This window comes from Gigantopelta aegis, chromosome 13 (assembly GCF_016097555.1).
Source record: "Gigantopelta aegis isolate Gae_Host chromosome 13, Gae_host_genome, whole genome shotgun sequence".
Lineage (NCBI taxonomy): Eukaryota > Metazoa > Mollusca > Gastropoda > Neomphalida > Peltospiridae > Gigantopelta > Gigantopelta aegis.
The window spans coordinates 28,680,172-28,697,207 of record NC_054711.1 but is presented as its reverse complement, the minus strand read 5'-3'; the positions used below and the strand labels follow the sequence as shown (position 1 = coordinate 28,697,207).

General features: G+C 36.6%; 1 protein-coding gene across 4 annotated transcripts in view; it reads left to right on the top strand.

Annotated features, from left to right (window-relative positions):
• Positions 1-17,036, top strand: part of LOC121387100 (GATA zinc finger domain-containing protein 14-like) — a 118,727-nt gene that overhangs the window by 88,625 nt on the left and 13,066 nt on the right. For all 4 annotated transcript variants that reach the window (XM_041518121.1, XM_041518122.1, XM_041518120.1 and 1 more), the window contains 3 exons: positions 2,378-2,519; positions 12,826-12,935; positions 16,608-16,712. In XM_041518121.1, the coding sequence (XP_041374055.1) occupies positions 2,378-2,519; positions 12,826-12,935; positions 16,608-16,712 (357 nt within the window). The remainder of the gene's footprint in view (positions 1-2,377; positions 2,520-12,825; positions 12,936-16,607; positions 16,713-17,036) is intronic.

Below are 17,036 nucleotides of genomic sequence, written 5' to 3'. Positions count from 1 at the left end.
ACACACACACACACACACACACACAGAGAGGCAGAGAGAGAGAGAGAGAGACAGAGAGACAGAGACCAGAGTGAAAGAAACAAGATATAGGGAAGGTAAGGATCAAAAAGAAAGAAAAAGACAGACTCGGATTGACAGACAGATAGACAAAAAGGAATGAGATACATGTAGATAGAAAAAAGATAGATAGATAGATAGATAAATAGATAGATAGATAAAAATAGGAGATAAACTGAAAAAACAAGAGATAGGGTAGGAACTTGTTAGAGAGAAAGAGAAAATTTCAGACAGATGGAGGGGATCGAGAGAGAGAGAGAGAAAAGACAGAAAGAAAGAGATACAGAGGGAGTAAGAGGAGAGGTACAGACAGACAGACGGAACAAAAGAGACAGAGAAAAGGAGAGTTGAGAGACAGACTGACAGAGACAGACAGAGAAAGCAGATGCATAAATTGGGCAGGCAAAGTTAGAGGGCTGAAGGTGGTAAAGGAATTTACATAAAGAAGACTGTCATGTGACACCAAATTTAAATTTATAGGCTCTTGCTTAGTACCTGACCTGGGCAGAGTGTCTGGACAATTTGGAATTATTTCCCAAGTCATATGTTTATAATATGCAAATTCACATAAGATTCAACATATTTATAATGTTATTGCTGTATAAAACTAAGTAATAAATCATATATATTGTACCTAGATGGGATAAAAACAGGTGCACATTTTTAAAAACTTTATTGGTGTAATTGGCAGGTGTGAACAGACTATACTTTGGCATTACCAAACTCGTGACCTACATGTATAGTCCATGAGCCAGACCTGTAATATTTAGATTTGACAACCAAATGAGGGACTAAAAGTCACTATGATTTTCAGTTAGCCTGGTGTCTGAACTGCATGAAAATATTTGATGGACATTTCAGAAACACGGCTAAATATGAAAATGGCGGCCATTTTTCAAAATGGTGGTAATTTTGTTTATAAATTAGCATTTATCAGATATTAGCTTCTTCTTCAAAAATGGCTGCGATTTGGCAAAATAATTTGATTGAATATTGGCCAGTATTGCATTCTACGTGTAGCTTTCTTTTTTTAAGGGGCTACATGTATATATTAACACATTCGGTTGAAAATGACATTTGCGGGATCAAATTAATAGACAGTATAACACCCACAAATCTAAAAACTCCATGTGGTTATCTCCTAAATTAAAATTTTTACCAGAATAGAATGAATACCACCATGCAACTAATTCCCTAAAACACGAGCATTTGATATAGAGGGGTACAAGTATTCCATTAATTGGGATGTGGTAACTTTCTTATGGTCTATGTGGTCCTCAACCATATGTCTGATACCATGTAACCATAGATACAATGTTGTGAGTGCTTCGTTAAGTAAAACACTTCTTCTTTCTCCAAAACAAGGGAGGGGGACATAGCCCAGTGGTAAAGTGCTCGCTTGATGTGTGGTCGGTGTGGGATCTATCAATCCCCGTCGGTGGGCCCATTGGGCTATTTCATGTTTCAACCAGTGCACCACAGCTGGTATATCAAAGGCCATGGTATGTGCTATCCTGTCTGGGATGGTGCATATAAGAGATCCCTTGCTGCTAATGGAAAAATGTAGCAGGTTTCCTCTCTAAAACCATATATCAGAATAACATGCATGGCAATAGCCAATGATGTCAGAATTACCAAATGTTTGACATCCAATAGCCTATGATTAATAAATCAATGTGCTCTAGTGGTGTCATTAAACAAAATAAATTTTAACTTCAAAATGCTAATAGTCACTGAAATTTGGTTTTCAATGGAAAATGTTGCCTTATGTTTTTTCTCTCAATGGATATATTGAGTCCTCAAGAACAGTTATAGTGTCATATAAATTAAACAGTGCATATATCATGAAAGAAAGAAAGAAAAATGTTTTATTTAACGACGCACTCAACACATTTTATTTACGGTTATATGGCTTCAGACATATGGTTAAGGACCACACAGATTTTGAGAGGAAACCCGCTGTCGCCACTTCGTGGGCTACTCTTTCCGATTAGCAGCAAGGGATCTTTTATTTGCGCTTCCCACAGGCAGGATAGCACAAACTATGGCCTTTGTTGAACCAGTTATGGATCACTGGTCGGTGCAAGTGGTTTACACCTACCCATTGAGCCTTGTGGATATATCATGAACTTAGCTTGTACATAACACAACTTTCTTTAAAATAAAACCAGGAATTTCTTGATTTCAACACAAAAACTTGTACCAAACCTGATATGGAATACTTGTTAAATGCCAAGTCTTTGAATAATTGTAAAAAAAAAAAACTGAAATAATGTATAATTTTTTTTTTTAACAGGAATCGATATTTTCTATTTTATAGGTTCGAGGAGGTAGTGTTTATGTGGCAGTGAATGACACAGCGAAAAATGTGACGTCAGCTATAATAACGGGCACCAGCATCGCAGAGAAGAAAAAACGGACGAACAAGTACACAGTTGCCGTGGGAACCACACATGGACACAGTAAGAAAATTCTATAACAGCTTATTTTTTATTTTATTTTTTTTAAATTAATTTTTTTTTTTTTTTTTATGAGTGAGTAAAATGTGATTTGTTAAACAAGGATCTGAGAGAACACAGTGTGACATTTACAGGGCTTGTAGATTATGGTAGCCCCCCACCCATGGCTAGTGATATTCAGTGTTGGGCTAGTAAATATCTACTATTGCCTTGCCCGACAGCTAGTGAAAAACATTTGTCAAATGTTGCAGTTAAGTCTGTTTTGTAAATGTGAATATCCTGCCCTGACCCCAACCCACAATGTTAGTATTTTCAAGCTCCATCTGCCTCTTTTAGGGACATATTTGATTGTAACCATTATTTAGTAAAATTATATTAACTTAAAGTCAAGTAGGGCTAGTGAATTTTAAATCGTGGCTAGTAAATTCTTTAAATCACTGATCCCATGGCTAGTGGATTTTATAAAAATTCTAGAAGCCCTGACATTTATGATAAATCAGACAGGACAGCACAAACCATTGTCTTTGATAAACCTGATGTTAAACTTTATTATGTGCTGTCCTGTCTGTGAGATGGTGCATGTAAAAGATCCCTTGCTACTGATGGAAAAAATGTAGTGGGTTTCGCCTGTAAGACTGTCAGAGTTACCAAATGTTTGACGTCCAAGAGTCGATGATTAATAAATCAATGTGCTCTAGTGGTGTCGTTAAACAAAACAAACTTTATATTCACATTTGGTTCAACAAGAAAAAAGAAAAAAAATTGTTTTGTTTAACAACACCACTAGAGCACATTGATTTAGGGCTTCTAGATTATGGTACCCCACTCCCATTGGCTAGTGATATTCAGTGTTGGGCTAGTAAATAACTACTATTGCAATGCCCAACGGCTAGTAATTTTTTAAAAATAAAATGTTGCAGTTAAGTCTATTTTGTAAATATGAATATCCTGCCTACACTCCAACCCCTAAATGTTAGTGTTTTTAAGCTCTATCTATCTCTTTAGGTGACATATCTGATTATTACTATTATTTAGTAAAATTTTAACTTAAAGTAAAGTAGGGCTAGTGAATTTTAAATCATGGCTATTCTTAAAATCACTGATCTCATGGCTAGTGGATTTAAAAAAAATTCTAGAAGCCCTAGTAGAAGCCCTAGTAGAGAAGTTTGATTCTCCCCTTTCTTTTGGGAAAGGGAAAGTCGCTTCTCTTACTTTTTCAGTACTAGATTAGTGCCTGCTACCAGCCTTACAGTCAATGGACTAACTATTACGTCACTATGTCTGATACCCACTATACTAAAATATCCAGACTTTATACCCTAATGCGACCGGCCTCGGTGGCATCGTGATTAGGCCATTGGTCTACAGGCTGGTAGGTACTGGGTTCGGATCTCAGTCGAGGCATGAGATTTTTAATCCAGATACCGACTCCAAGCCCTGAGTGAGTGCTCTGCAAGGCTCAATGGGTAGGTGTAAACCACTTGCACTGACCAGTGATCCATAACTGGTTCAACAAAGGCCATGGTTTGTGCTATGCTGCCTGTGAGAAGCGCAAATAAAAGATCTCTTGCTGCCTGTCATAAAAGAGTAGCCTATGTGGCGACAGCGGGTTTCCTCTAAAAACAGTGTCAGAATGACCATTTGTTTGACGTCCAATAGCCGATGATAAGATAAAAAAATCAATGTGCTCTAGCGGCGTCGTTAAATAAAACAAACTTTACTTTTTTTTATACCCTAATGCAAAAAAGAAAGAAATGTTTTATTTAATGACGCACTTAACACATTTTATTTATGGTTATTTGGCGTCAGACATATGGTTAAGGACCACACAGATTTTGAGAGGAAACCCGCTGTCGCCACTTCATGGGCTACTCTTTCCGATTAGCAGCAAGGGATCTTTTATTTGCACTTCCCACAGACAGGATAGCACAAACCATGGCCTTTGTTGAACCAGTTATGGATCACTGGTCGGTGCAAGTGGTTTACACCTACCCATTGAGCCTTGCGTAGCACTCACTCAGGGTTTGGAGTCGGTATCTGGATTAAAAATCCCATGCCTCGACTGGGATCCGAACCCAGTACCTACCAGCCTGTAGACCGATGGCCTAACCACGACACCACTGAGGCCGGTGTACCCTAATGCTGGCCAAGAATCCAATTCCTTATTGGACCACATTAACAACTAGATGATTTACTTTTGTACGAAGCCGAGTTTAAAGATGGCAAACCCACGAACCGAAAACTAACAGCCATGTTTACGATTCCTGCCTTCACACGGTGGGAAGTTGTGCCACAGAGAAAAAACACAACTAATAACCAACGTTAAACATTGGACGAAGGCTCTTTGTTGGCAGGGGCTATTTGGGACACCTCGTAAACAACTACGATGTATAGAGGTGGGCGCGGAAATGAGTAGAATTCCTTCTGACCAGTATGTGCTTGTGTGTTAAACTGAAACACTGAGACGGCCAAATCCAGTTTTGTTTTCTGTGAAAGGACAATATAGCTCAGTGGTAGAGCGCCTGCCTGAGGAGCGATGGGTGGTAGGATCGATCCCCGATTCTGACAAGTGTAATGTGTGGGGATTTAGGTCAGTAGTAGAGCATTTGCCTGATGTACAGTTGTCCATAAGACTGATCCTCTTTGTGTATCCATCTCAGTTTTCCTTGTCCCAACCAAGAACGAGATGAAGCTCAGTAGTAAGTGGTAGACTAAAGTAAAAAGTTTATGTTTACTGACACCACTAGAGCACATTGATTAATTAGGCAATCATCGGCTGTTGGATATAAAAATATTTGGTAATGCTAATAAAAGTAGTGTCTCTGTTTAAAACCACAATTTTAAAAATTTCAATGTTTCGTCAACTAAATGTTGACATCATCAGAGAAAATGTTGGTAATTCTGACTCATAGTCATCAGAGGAAAGCTGCTACAGTTTTCCATTTAAGTGGTAGACTATTCCCCTAAGGTATCTACATGTGTATGTGCATGAGATTGAAAGGTTTACAGTGTATTGCTTGTGTGGATAATGTTAAAAAGAAAGAAAGAAGTGTTTTATTTAACGACGCACTCAACACATTTTATTTACGGTTATATGACGTCAGACATATGGTTCAGGACCACACAGGTTTTGAGAGGAAACCCGCTGTCGCCACTACATGGGCTACTCTTCTGATAGGCAGCAAGGGATCTTTTATTTGCGCTTCCCACAGGCAGTACAGCACAAACCATGGCCTTTGTTGAACCAGTTATGGATCACTGGTCGGTGCAAGTGGTTTACACCTACCCATTGAGCCTTGCGGAGCACTCACTCAGGGTTTGGAGTCGGTATCTGGATTAAAAATCCCATGCCTCGACTGGGATCCGAACCCAGTACCTACCAGCCTGTAGACGGATGGCCTGCCACGACGCCACCGAGGCCGGTGGATAATGTTAAAATTAAAGTTAAAGTTTGTTTTGTTTAATGACACCACTAGAGCACATAGATTTATTAATCTTCAGCTATTGGATGTCAAACATTTGGTAATTTTGACATATATTCTTAGAGAGGAAACAAGCTACATTTTTCCATTAGCAGCTTTTATATGCACCATTCCACATACAGTACAGCACATACCATGACCTTTGATATACCAGTTGTATTTCAGTGATACTTCAGTGCTTTATCTTTTTGTTGTTTTCTGCTGAAAATTATTTTCATAAAGTAAACCAAATTGATCTGAACTGCTTAAAAATGACCTTTATTTAACTACTGTATGCACGTACATTGATCAGCCTCTTTATGAACATTTGAACTTCACATTCAGAATATTCACGTATAACTGAATATTAAACATGAGGAATTTGTTTACGGAGAAATATGAAATATTAATACAGACTAAGATTAAATAACATGTTTGTCTTCAAATGTGGACATTAAATACGACACAACGATTTGTTGATTTGGAGCAAACAGTGATGTCTTCTCATCTTTGATGTGGAATTTTGGAGATTTTGAGAGATTTTGAGATATTTTTATCTCTCTGAAAACGGTAATCTGTGTGTCAATATCACGTCTCGGTGATACCTGAAGTCTTTGTTGTTGTATTGTTAAAAGTCAGGTTCAAAGATTGTGAAATGCAAGGTATAATAAATAAGGACAGTAACGGTTTTCCTGACCATTCATATTTTATATTACAGGAAGTCTCTGTTCTTTAATATCTTAACCTCTTAAAGGCATATTGTCACAGACCACTGACCTATTAAATAGCCTAACAAAGTATTGTCTGAAAATATATAAATTTGATTTGTCTCTTAATGTACTTTATTCAACCATCTACATAGCCACCATACACCACTTATTAATAATATTTCATAACAATAATTGAATTCAAAGACTAATATTGCCAACAGGGTTAACACGGATTTTACTCCATCATGGTTCAGTTAAGGTGATTGGATAGCTAGATTTGGTTTCCAAATATTAATGTAATTTTCATTCATTATCCATTTTTAGAGTTAATAAAAAAAACCATGATTATTCCTGCTAACTGGGGGCAGCCATTTTGTTTTGTTTTTGTGACATCCGGTGGGATAGCTTGGGGCAAAGTAACATCAGTTCCTGGCCATCTCCTGTATGTACAGTGTAAACAAAAGCAGTAATTTTAGACAAGGCGCTTCTCTTTGATCAACCTGACATGTACAACAGCATAAATGACGTAATAATGTAATAAACTATTTAACTAAATATATTTCAAGTTGCATTAACAGAACAAAATGGGGTTATAATATTTTTCTCTGTTAAATAATCCAAAGGAAAAATGTACACTATTAGGCCTTTTAGGCCAAGTGATAATTTTCCTTTCTTTGGGACTACGTAATTGGTCAGTTCTGTGGTTTTAGATGGAAAAGTCTACTTAATCAATAGTTTTACAGAACTATTTACAGTAATAAACCATGTCCATTACAATTTTAGGGGCGACAGGTAATATTCCACAATACCGGTATGTATTTTTGTGTTTAGACAGCATCAATTAATTGGCTCATCTGGTTACCAATCAAATACACACCTGCCAATCAGGAATCACAGGTAGAAGCAACTAACAGCATAGACCAATTAACTAAGAAAACACTCCGTGTATCATTTCAGTACGTAGGTTAATGCATGGACAAAACATTGTTAATTATTTCGTCTTGTTGTGTAGCCACTTTGACAATGGTATTTTATTTTGTATTGAAAAATAATATATATAGTGCTTACTGGGATGTGTATTATTACAGAACATTGCAATGTATGGCTATTTATCATCCCGCAAAAACCAGGTAGATTGTGTTTCTCTAGTTCTAAGGCTCATTCCTGACATTACGCGTTAAGTATTAAGTAACCACCAGCTCGCCAGAGGGCGTACTCACTGAGATGGTACAAAATGGCTGCCCCCGTTATATATAATAGCCGTCACATTTAACCGTTTTATTAATTAACTATATGATTATACGTGTTGATATTAAGCAATAATGTGCATCATATATCGTTGAATACGCATACCAGGCCAAATGCCTTGATTGTCCCTTCCTTTAAGACATCATTTACATGGTTATGATGGGTTGTAAAAAAATCCAAAAAAAATCCTGAATTTATTTTTTCATAACCCATAAATAGTTTCGCAAGTTTTACAATTGTCAAGGATCTGACCCAGTGTCTTCCAGCCTTAAGTCTGATGGCGTGAACTCAACAGTGCTGAGGATGTCTGTTGTATTTGGCACCTAAAGCTGGAAGCCAGCCCAGTATTCAGTGACAGCCAGGCTCACTAATGTTCACAAACTATTTAACTGGTTCATGTTGTGGTGATTCAGGAGTGGGATCCACCTCAGTCAGTACAGCATGTGACCGAGTTGGTGGACCCATTCTCCTCAACTCAACCATAGCCCCATGTCAGGCATATCAAATGATGTGATATGTGCTGTCCTGTCTATAGGAAAATGCATATAAAAGATTTCTTGTTGTCAATGGAAAAATTATAGCCAAGTTCCAACCAGTGCACCACAACTGGACAAAGGCCGTGGTATGTGCTATCCTGTCTGTGGGATGGTGCATATGAAAGATCCCTTGCTGCATTAGGAAAAGTGTAGCGGGTTTCCTCTGATGACCACGATCGAGTCAGAATTACCAAGTGTTTGACATCCAGTAGCCAATGATTAATTAATCAGTGTGCTCCAGTGGTGTCATTAAACAAAATAAACTTTGTCTTTCTGTTTCACATGAGCACATAAAACTGTCTACCAACATAGACATACAGGCTCCGATTTTTTGAAGGGAATGGGTGGGGGATAGACTGAAGTAAACGAAAACGCCAGAATCCGGATGATAATAATATTTATTTATATTTGCATTACTACTAAGAAAATCATTACAGATTTTTACATGGATTGCAACTAAGATTGTCAGTCGACGATAAAGATAAGATAAAACATTATTGCGTATAAAACATTGCACATACGGAACTGGGTGCAAAACATGTTACATACATGTACAAACAAGACACATACGAACATCATACAATTCTAAAGAATGAATAAGAGGGCTAATGATGGAAATGATGGAAATGATGGAAATATGTGGTTAAAACATTGGAAGCCAGCTCATTTTTCTCAAACATCTTTATTGTTTTTGCCTGTATGAATACGAAGATTTATTCCAATACTTCAAGGCTTGTAGAATTTTTTTTGAAATCTACTAGCCATGTTATCAGTGATTTAAAAAATGTACTAGCCATGTTATCAGTGATTTAAAAAATGTACTAGCCATGTTATCAGTGATTTAAAAAATGTACTAGCCATGTTATCAGTGATTTAAAAAATGTACTAGCCATGTTATCAGTGATTTAAAAAATGTACTAGCCATGATTAGAAATCCACTAGCCCTACTTTACTTCAAGTTAATACAATTTTACTAAATAATAATAACAATAATCGGATATGTCACAAAAAGAGGGAGACACAGGTTAAAAATACTGTACTAAAATTAGGGGGTGGGGTTGGGAGCAGGATATTCATATTTACAAAATAGACTTAACTGCAACATTTGACCAAAATATTTCACTAGCCGTTGGGCATGGTGGTAGTAGTTATATACTAGCCTAACAATGAATATCACTAGCCATGGGAGTGGGGCTACCATAATGTAGAAGCCCTGAATACTTGGAAGGAGGAATTTACCCCCTCCCCCAACCCACCCCTTCCATCTCCTTTGCTTAACAGTATGCCTACCAGACATTTTTCTGCTCAGTCTGGGTAAATACAGTCCAGATGTTTTCATAGCACAAGAATACAGTTATAGCCCTGTCTACATCTGTAACAACTCAACTGACCCTGGCAGGGGGGTTGCAGGACATGGGTGTCTGTAGATTGAACAAACCTTGATTGGAAAAGTGTGTAGTCTGTACACTGTACATGAGTTATAGTGTTTGCATCTTACCGGCTTCAGAAAGGTGGGTGTAGTAGTCTTGGCACTATAGTGTTGGTACAGAGTGCATCTATAATGCTTTCAACTACATGGAGTGCCATTTTCATCAATTTGGACCTCATCAGGCTGTGACAAGAGATTCATTGGTTTAAACGGTTTTTATGGAGATTATTGGGTTTTTTTTGTTGTTGTTTTTGTTGGGGGGGGGGTTGGGGGTCTTCTTATTTTGTGTATGCTATATGTGGGTTTATTATTGTTATTATTACTTTGTTGTTGTTGTTGTTGATATTAATGTTTAAAATATTGAATAATCTAAAGATCAAACGTAGCTTTTATAGGATATTAAACAACCTTCCATTTCGTATCATGTTTATGTCCCGAGTGAAATAATTTTTAGTTGTAATGAGCTTTAGCAAGTAACAATGAAATTATTTTACAAGGGACATAAACATGATATGAAATGGTAACGAGTTTAATATCCTATTTATTACCCATAATCGATCTTAATTTATATCACTCGACTCGTTTGGCTGACGTTCCTGTAAGGCTGTTGAATGCCAATCAATGACGTCGTTGTGTTACGTCTCACTTGGCATTCTAGTGGGACGTATCACTTTGATATGTACCAAAATATTTTTAAAGGGACATTCCTGAGTTTGCTGCAATGTTTAAGATGTTATCGACTAACAGAGACTTTTTAACGATTGTAATTACATATCAAATACATTTTTCTGCATAAAATATTAGTGGCTGTATATTAAACGTGTTTCTGATCGTTCTAATATTTGTACTAGGTTAAATTTCATTTTATTTCCTAAAAAAAACATTTTTTCGTACATATGAAATTATTTGAAGACAAACTCTAGTTTGGGCTTCTTAAAAATATTAAGAAGACCAGAAACACATTGAATATACAGACACTGATATTCTAAACAAGAAAATATATTTAATATGTAAGTTTAATCGTAGAAATATCTTATTAGTCGGAAACATCTTATAGTGCAGCAAACTCAGGAATGTCCCATTAACCATATGGGTAATAATAAAGATTACATTTTTATCTATAACTGAAGCTTTCCGTGACGATTTATTAATACATAAAATACTGGATAATTATTTTAAATCACAAAAGTAGTTTTAAAGTGGGTTTTTTATCCATAATTCAAGTTTCTCTTTTTTTGATGATTTTGATTGTGAGTTATCTGTTCTTATAATGGTTGGCAGACGAGACAGATAAATCATTGATGTTTAAAAAGTCTATTTTTACAGAGGCTTGAACTACTTTTCATCACACAAATTTGTTTCCACAGGCAAGCCTTTCTCGATGATACTGATTGAGTTATCTGCCCTTGACAATAGGTGGTGGAAAAGTTAAATAAAATATGTATTTTAAGATTAGTGTTTTTTTCCTTCTACATTTTAAGCCATTTTGAACATTTGTAAGATGGTGACAAATATAAGTAATAGAATAGTTCTTGTTTCCTTTTTAGAATTTAAACCTTCCTGGGTGACCTAAGGTCACCCTTGACAGTTGTAAGGTGTTAGCAAAGAAAAAGAAAATAACAATTGTAAACATTGTCAGTTCAAACCTTTCTCGATAGCTGTATGTTTTGGTAAAGATAAATAAGAGACATGTTTTTAATGTTCCCCATCTCACAGTAATTCAGACCTTCCTTCTTCTGTATTTTTCCCTTGACAGTTGTCAAACTCACAGTAATTCAAACAATTGTGAGTTATCTTGACAGTTGTCAGGTAATTTCCTACTCACAGTAATTCAAACCTTCCTTCTTCATTGTGAGTTATCTTCCCTTGACAGTTGTTAGGTAATTCCTTACTCAGTAATTCAAACCTTCCTTCATCATTGTGAGTTATCTTCCCTTGACAGTTGTTAGGTAATTCCTTACAGTATTTCAAACCTCCCTTCATTTTGGTGAGTTATCTTCCCTTGACAGTTGTTAGGTAATACCCTACTCACAGAAATTCAAACCTTCCTTCATCATTGTGAGTTATCTTCCCTTGACAGTTGTTAGGTAATTCTCTACTCACAGTAATTCAAACCTTCCTTCATCATTGTGAGTTATCTTCCCTTGACAGTTGTTAGGTAATTCTCTACTCAGTAATTCAAACCTTCCTTCATCATTGTGAGTTATCTTCCCTTGACAGTTGTTAGGTAATTCTCTACTCAGTAATTCAAATCTTCCTTCATCATTGTGAGTTATCTTCCCTTGACAGTTGTTAGGTAATTCTCTACTCAGTAATTCAAATCTTCCTTCATCATTGTGAGTTATCTTCCCTTGACAGTTGTTAGGTAATTCTCTACTCAGTAATTCAAATCTTCCTTCACCATTATGAGTTATCTTCCCTTGACAGAAGTCAGGTAATTCTCTACTCAGTAATTCAAATCTTCCTTCATCATTGTGAGTTATCTTCCCTTGACAGTTGTTAGGTGGTACAGGGAACATTATGTTCAGTATCGCATCGCAATTTGCTACGTAAGTTTCAGAGATCACTACACAATTTTTAAACATTAAACAATAGTTGCTAATCAATATTCACTTGACTAGAAATATCGCTAATCAAGATTTTGAATACAAAATGTTTCCTGGTGGTGGCAAAAAGTAGATTATTTTTTAATGCTTTATTTCCCATAGTTCAAGTCTTCGTGGATTGTGAATTACTCTTCACCACTGTAAAGTGGTGGCAAAAAGTAGATTATTTTTAAATGCTTTATTTCCTATAGGTCAAGTCTTCTTGGATTGTGAATTACCCTTCACCGCTATAAAGTGGTGGCAAAAATCAGTATAAATAATACATGTAGATTATTTAATATTGTTTTATATTTTATTCTGTCCTTTATTCTGTCCACAGTTCAAGCCTTTCTAGATGACTCTGACTGTGTATTGTCTGCCCTTGATGGGTGTAAAGCTGAGGAGAAGTGCTTGATGCTTATTAAGAAACCCAAGGCGTCATCAAAGCAGGTAAGGAGGAGAGCCACTAGGTTGAGTGTTTCTAGAGTGAGGCTAGGTCATCCAAGCAGGTAAGCTGGAGAACCACTAGGTTGAGTGTTTCTAGAGTGAGGATAGGGCTAGAGTGTATTAGTGTTGAAAACTAGGTGTCTAGAGTGACCAAGGTCATCCAGGTGTAAGCTGGAAACCACTAGGTGAGTGTTTCTAGAGTGAGGATAGGTCATCCAAGCAGGTAACACTGGAGAGCCACTAGGTTGAGTGTTTCTAGAGTGAGGATAGGTCATCCAAGCAGGTAAGCTGGAGAACCACTAGGTTGAGTGTTTCTAGAGTGAGGATAGGTCATCCAAGCAGGTAAGCTGGAGAACCACTAGGTTGAGTGTTTCTAGAGTGAGGATAGGTCATCCAAGCAGGTAAGCTGGAGAACCACTAGGTTGAGTGTTTCTAGAGTGAGGATAGGGCTAGAGTGTACTTAGTGTTGAAAACTGTCATTGACCAAGGTCAAGGTTGAAAACCGTCAATGGTCAAGGTCAAGGACTAAATGGACAGTTTCCTATATCTGACACTACAGACCTTTAGTTTCATTGTTTTTTTAGCCCCATGACTGCTATATCAAAGGTTGTGGTATGTGCTGTACTGAAGTAAACAGTTTTCTTTATTTAACAATACTGAGCTTTAGTTTGATCTCATTTTCAAATTCAGTCATGACATTAAACTTGTTCATCAAGTATTGAAATGGACAGTTTTCTCAAATTCAGTCATGACATTAAACTTATTCATCAAGTATTGAAATGGACAGTTTTCTCAAATTTGACATCACATACATTTAGTTTGATCATTTTCTAATTTTCTCATAACATTAAACTGACTTGTTAGTGACCAGTAGAAACACAACTGACACCACAGGGAGAAAGTTGACATCTCTTGGGCATTTCAGATATGAGTGTCTTTAACTTTAAATATTTTACATTTTACAGTGCCTAGATAATATTACATTTTACAATGTCTTTGGATAATTTTACATTTTACAATGCGTCGATAATATTACATTTTACAATGTCTTTGGTAAAATTTACATTTTATAATGCCTAGATAATATTACATTTTACAATGTCTTTAGATACTTTTACATTTTACAGTGCCTACATATTACATTTAACAATGCCTGAAGAGATAATGTTACATTTAACAATTATTTTAGATAATTTTACATTTTACAATGCCTAGATAATATTACATTTAAAGTTACATTCTCTGGTAAACTTTACATTTTATAATGCCTAGATAATATTACATTTTACAATGTCTTTAGATACTTTTACATTTTACAGTGCCTACATATTACATTTAACAATGCCTGAAGAGATAATGTTACATTTAACAATTATTTTAGATAATTTTACATTTTACAATGCCTAGATAATATTACATTTAAAGTTACATTCTCTGGTTACCATATCATAACATCATGTACAAATGTGAAATACAAGCTAAAATGCACTTTTAAAAAGTTGTGTGTGTTCGCTATGAACAGTTATCGTCAAACGTATACGCTTGATTCGTCGCCTATGCCGCCATAGCTCGGCAAAGCACAAATGACAGCCTGTTGTCAGTTTCAGTTAACACGTGCGTTTGCCGATTTCAAATTGTAGGGTTCGCCTCAAAAATTTTAAAGAGAAATCTTGCACTGTACGAAGAACGTTCGGTTGAGGATACGGTACTAGAGTCTTTAGTTAAAACCAGTTTGATCTTGACAACGTATTATCGACAGTCGTACCTTCCTATTTCAGAATTGATATTTTATAAAGTTTTAGTAGAACTTTCAAAGTTTAGTTTGTATACTAGTAACACATTAATCATGTATATATTTTTAAAATAAAATATACTAAAGTAGACAATGAACATTTTCACTTCTTAATTTTACGTGTTAAAATCGACAAATTCAAATAAATATTTTTCGTTTGGAAAGGGGGGGTTTGATGTTTAACGACATCAAAGATAAAGCATATTGACTTAATAATCATCCGACCCCATACAACCGTAAATAAAATGTGTTGAGTGCGTCATTAAATAAAACATATCCTATCTTTCCTTCCATCTGCTGTTGGATGTCTAACATTTGGTAATTTTGACATATAATCTTAGAGAGGAATCGGGTGCATGTGCGGGGGAGGGTATTGGAGGTCGAAACCCTTACTTGCCCAAGCTTAACAAAAATTGAAATGTATTTTCTTGGGGAGCATGGCTCCATATAAACTTCGCTCAATATAGTCTATAACCCCAACCCCGCAGAAGTCCCTGCACACTTGGAAACCCGCTACATTTTTTTTTAGCAAGGGATCGTTTATATGTACCATCCCACAGACAGGATATCACATACCATAGTCTTTTATATACCCACTGATGAGGATTGATCTTAGACTGACCGTGCATTTCCAAAAAACACCTTTTTAGGTCTAAGTAATGAATAAAAATAACATATAGTCTTTAAAAATGTTACGTAAATCGAACACAGTACCCTCTTCCTCTACCCCTAGAGCATTATGTAATTAGTAACACCCCTTTACATGTAACGTGTATGCCAACAGCTAGCCACTGTCAAAATTTCAAGGCAAATCCCCCACCCACCGACCCCTGGAAAAGCGTTGTACCATACCTCTATGGATATAAATATGTTTTGGAGATATGAGACAACCCCTCAATCAAGATAGTTAAATTTGTTCAAAAATTGCGAAATCTCACGTGATCTCTTGTTGGGGAATTCTATACTTGTGATAAGCCAATGAAAACCGAGATCTGTACGAGCCCGTCAAAAGTGTCCCACTTTCAAAATACTGGCTTTGTTTTTGACCCGGATAAGCCAGCGGAGTGAAACCAATGCGGAGAGCGGCGTCATATATGCACCAAACGTAATTGGATTTCCTGTTCTATATGCTTAAATAATAAAAATATTCCGGATACTGCTGCTTTAACAATGCCTGAAGATAATGTTACATTTAACAATGACTTTAGATAAATTTACATTTCACAATGCCAAGATAATATTACATGTACCTTTTTGACAGTGTCTGTAAATAATATTGTAATCTGGATAATATTTGAAGGTTCCAAGGAAATAAACATATTTATCGATTATTTGATCTAACCCATATTTATCGATTATTTGATCTAACCCATTATTATCGATTATTTGATCTAACCCATATTTATCGATTATTTGATCTAACCCATATTTATCGATTATTTGATCTAACCCATATTTATCGATTATTTGATCTAACCCATATTTGGAATATGTAGGCTACTATTTAACTGCAAACCACTGCAGTAATATAGCACGCTTATTCATTTACTGATGTTCTTCCATATGTTGAGGGGTGGGACGTAGCTCAGTGGTACAGCGCTCACCTCATGCACCGTCAATCTAGGATCAATCCCCGTTGGTGGGCCCATTGGGCTATTTTTCGTTCCAGCCAGTGCTCCACAACTGGCTGAACAAAGGTCAAAGGTCGTGTTATATACTCTCCTGTCTGTGGGATGGTGCATATAAAAGATCCCTTGCTGCTAACTGAAAAGAATAGCCCATGAAGTGGTGATAGCGGGTTTCCTCTCTATATATCTGTGTGGTCCTTAACCATTTGACTGATGCCATATAGACATAGATAAAATGTGATTTCATTCTTCCAGATGTTGAAGTCTCATAGCTGGGCCAACCTGAGTGTGTCAGACTCACAGCTCTACCTACAGCTGGATGGCTCTCTACACGTCGACACACGCAGACACAAATACAAAGTACGGCAACCAGAGGCAGATCTAAGGGGAGGGGAACCAGGGGACTGTCCCCATCTAAATATAGTCTCTACTTTCCTAATCCCCCCCCCCCCCCCACACACATTGGTTTGTCATTTTCACAAGTTGGCTGCCTATGTGCCAATTTCTTCTCATTTATATTTTTTTATTTTATATTCAAACCATAACCTACCTGCCTTAACTTACCATAACCTGCCATAACATACCTTCCTTAACCTACCATAACCTGCCATAACCTACCTGCCGTAACCTACCATGACCTGCCATAACATACCTGCCTTAACCTACCATAACCTACCATGACCT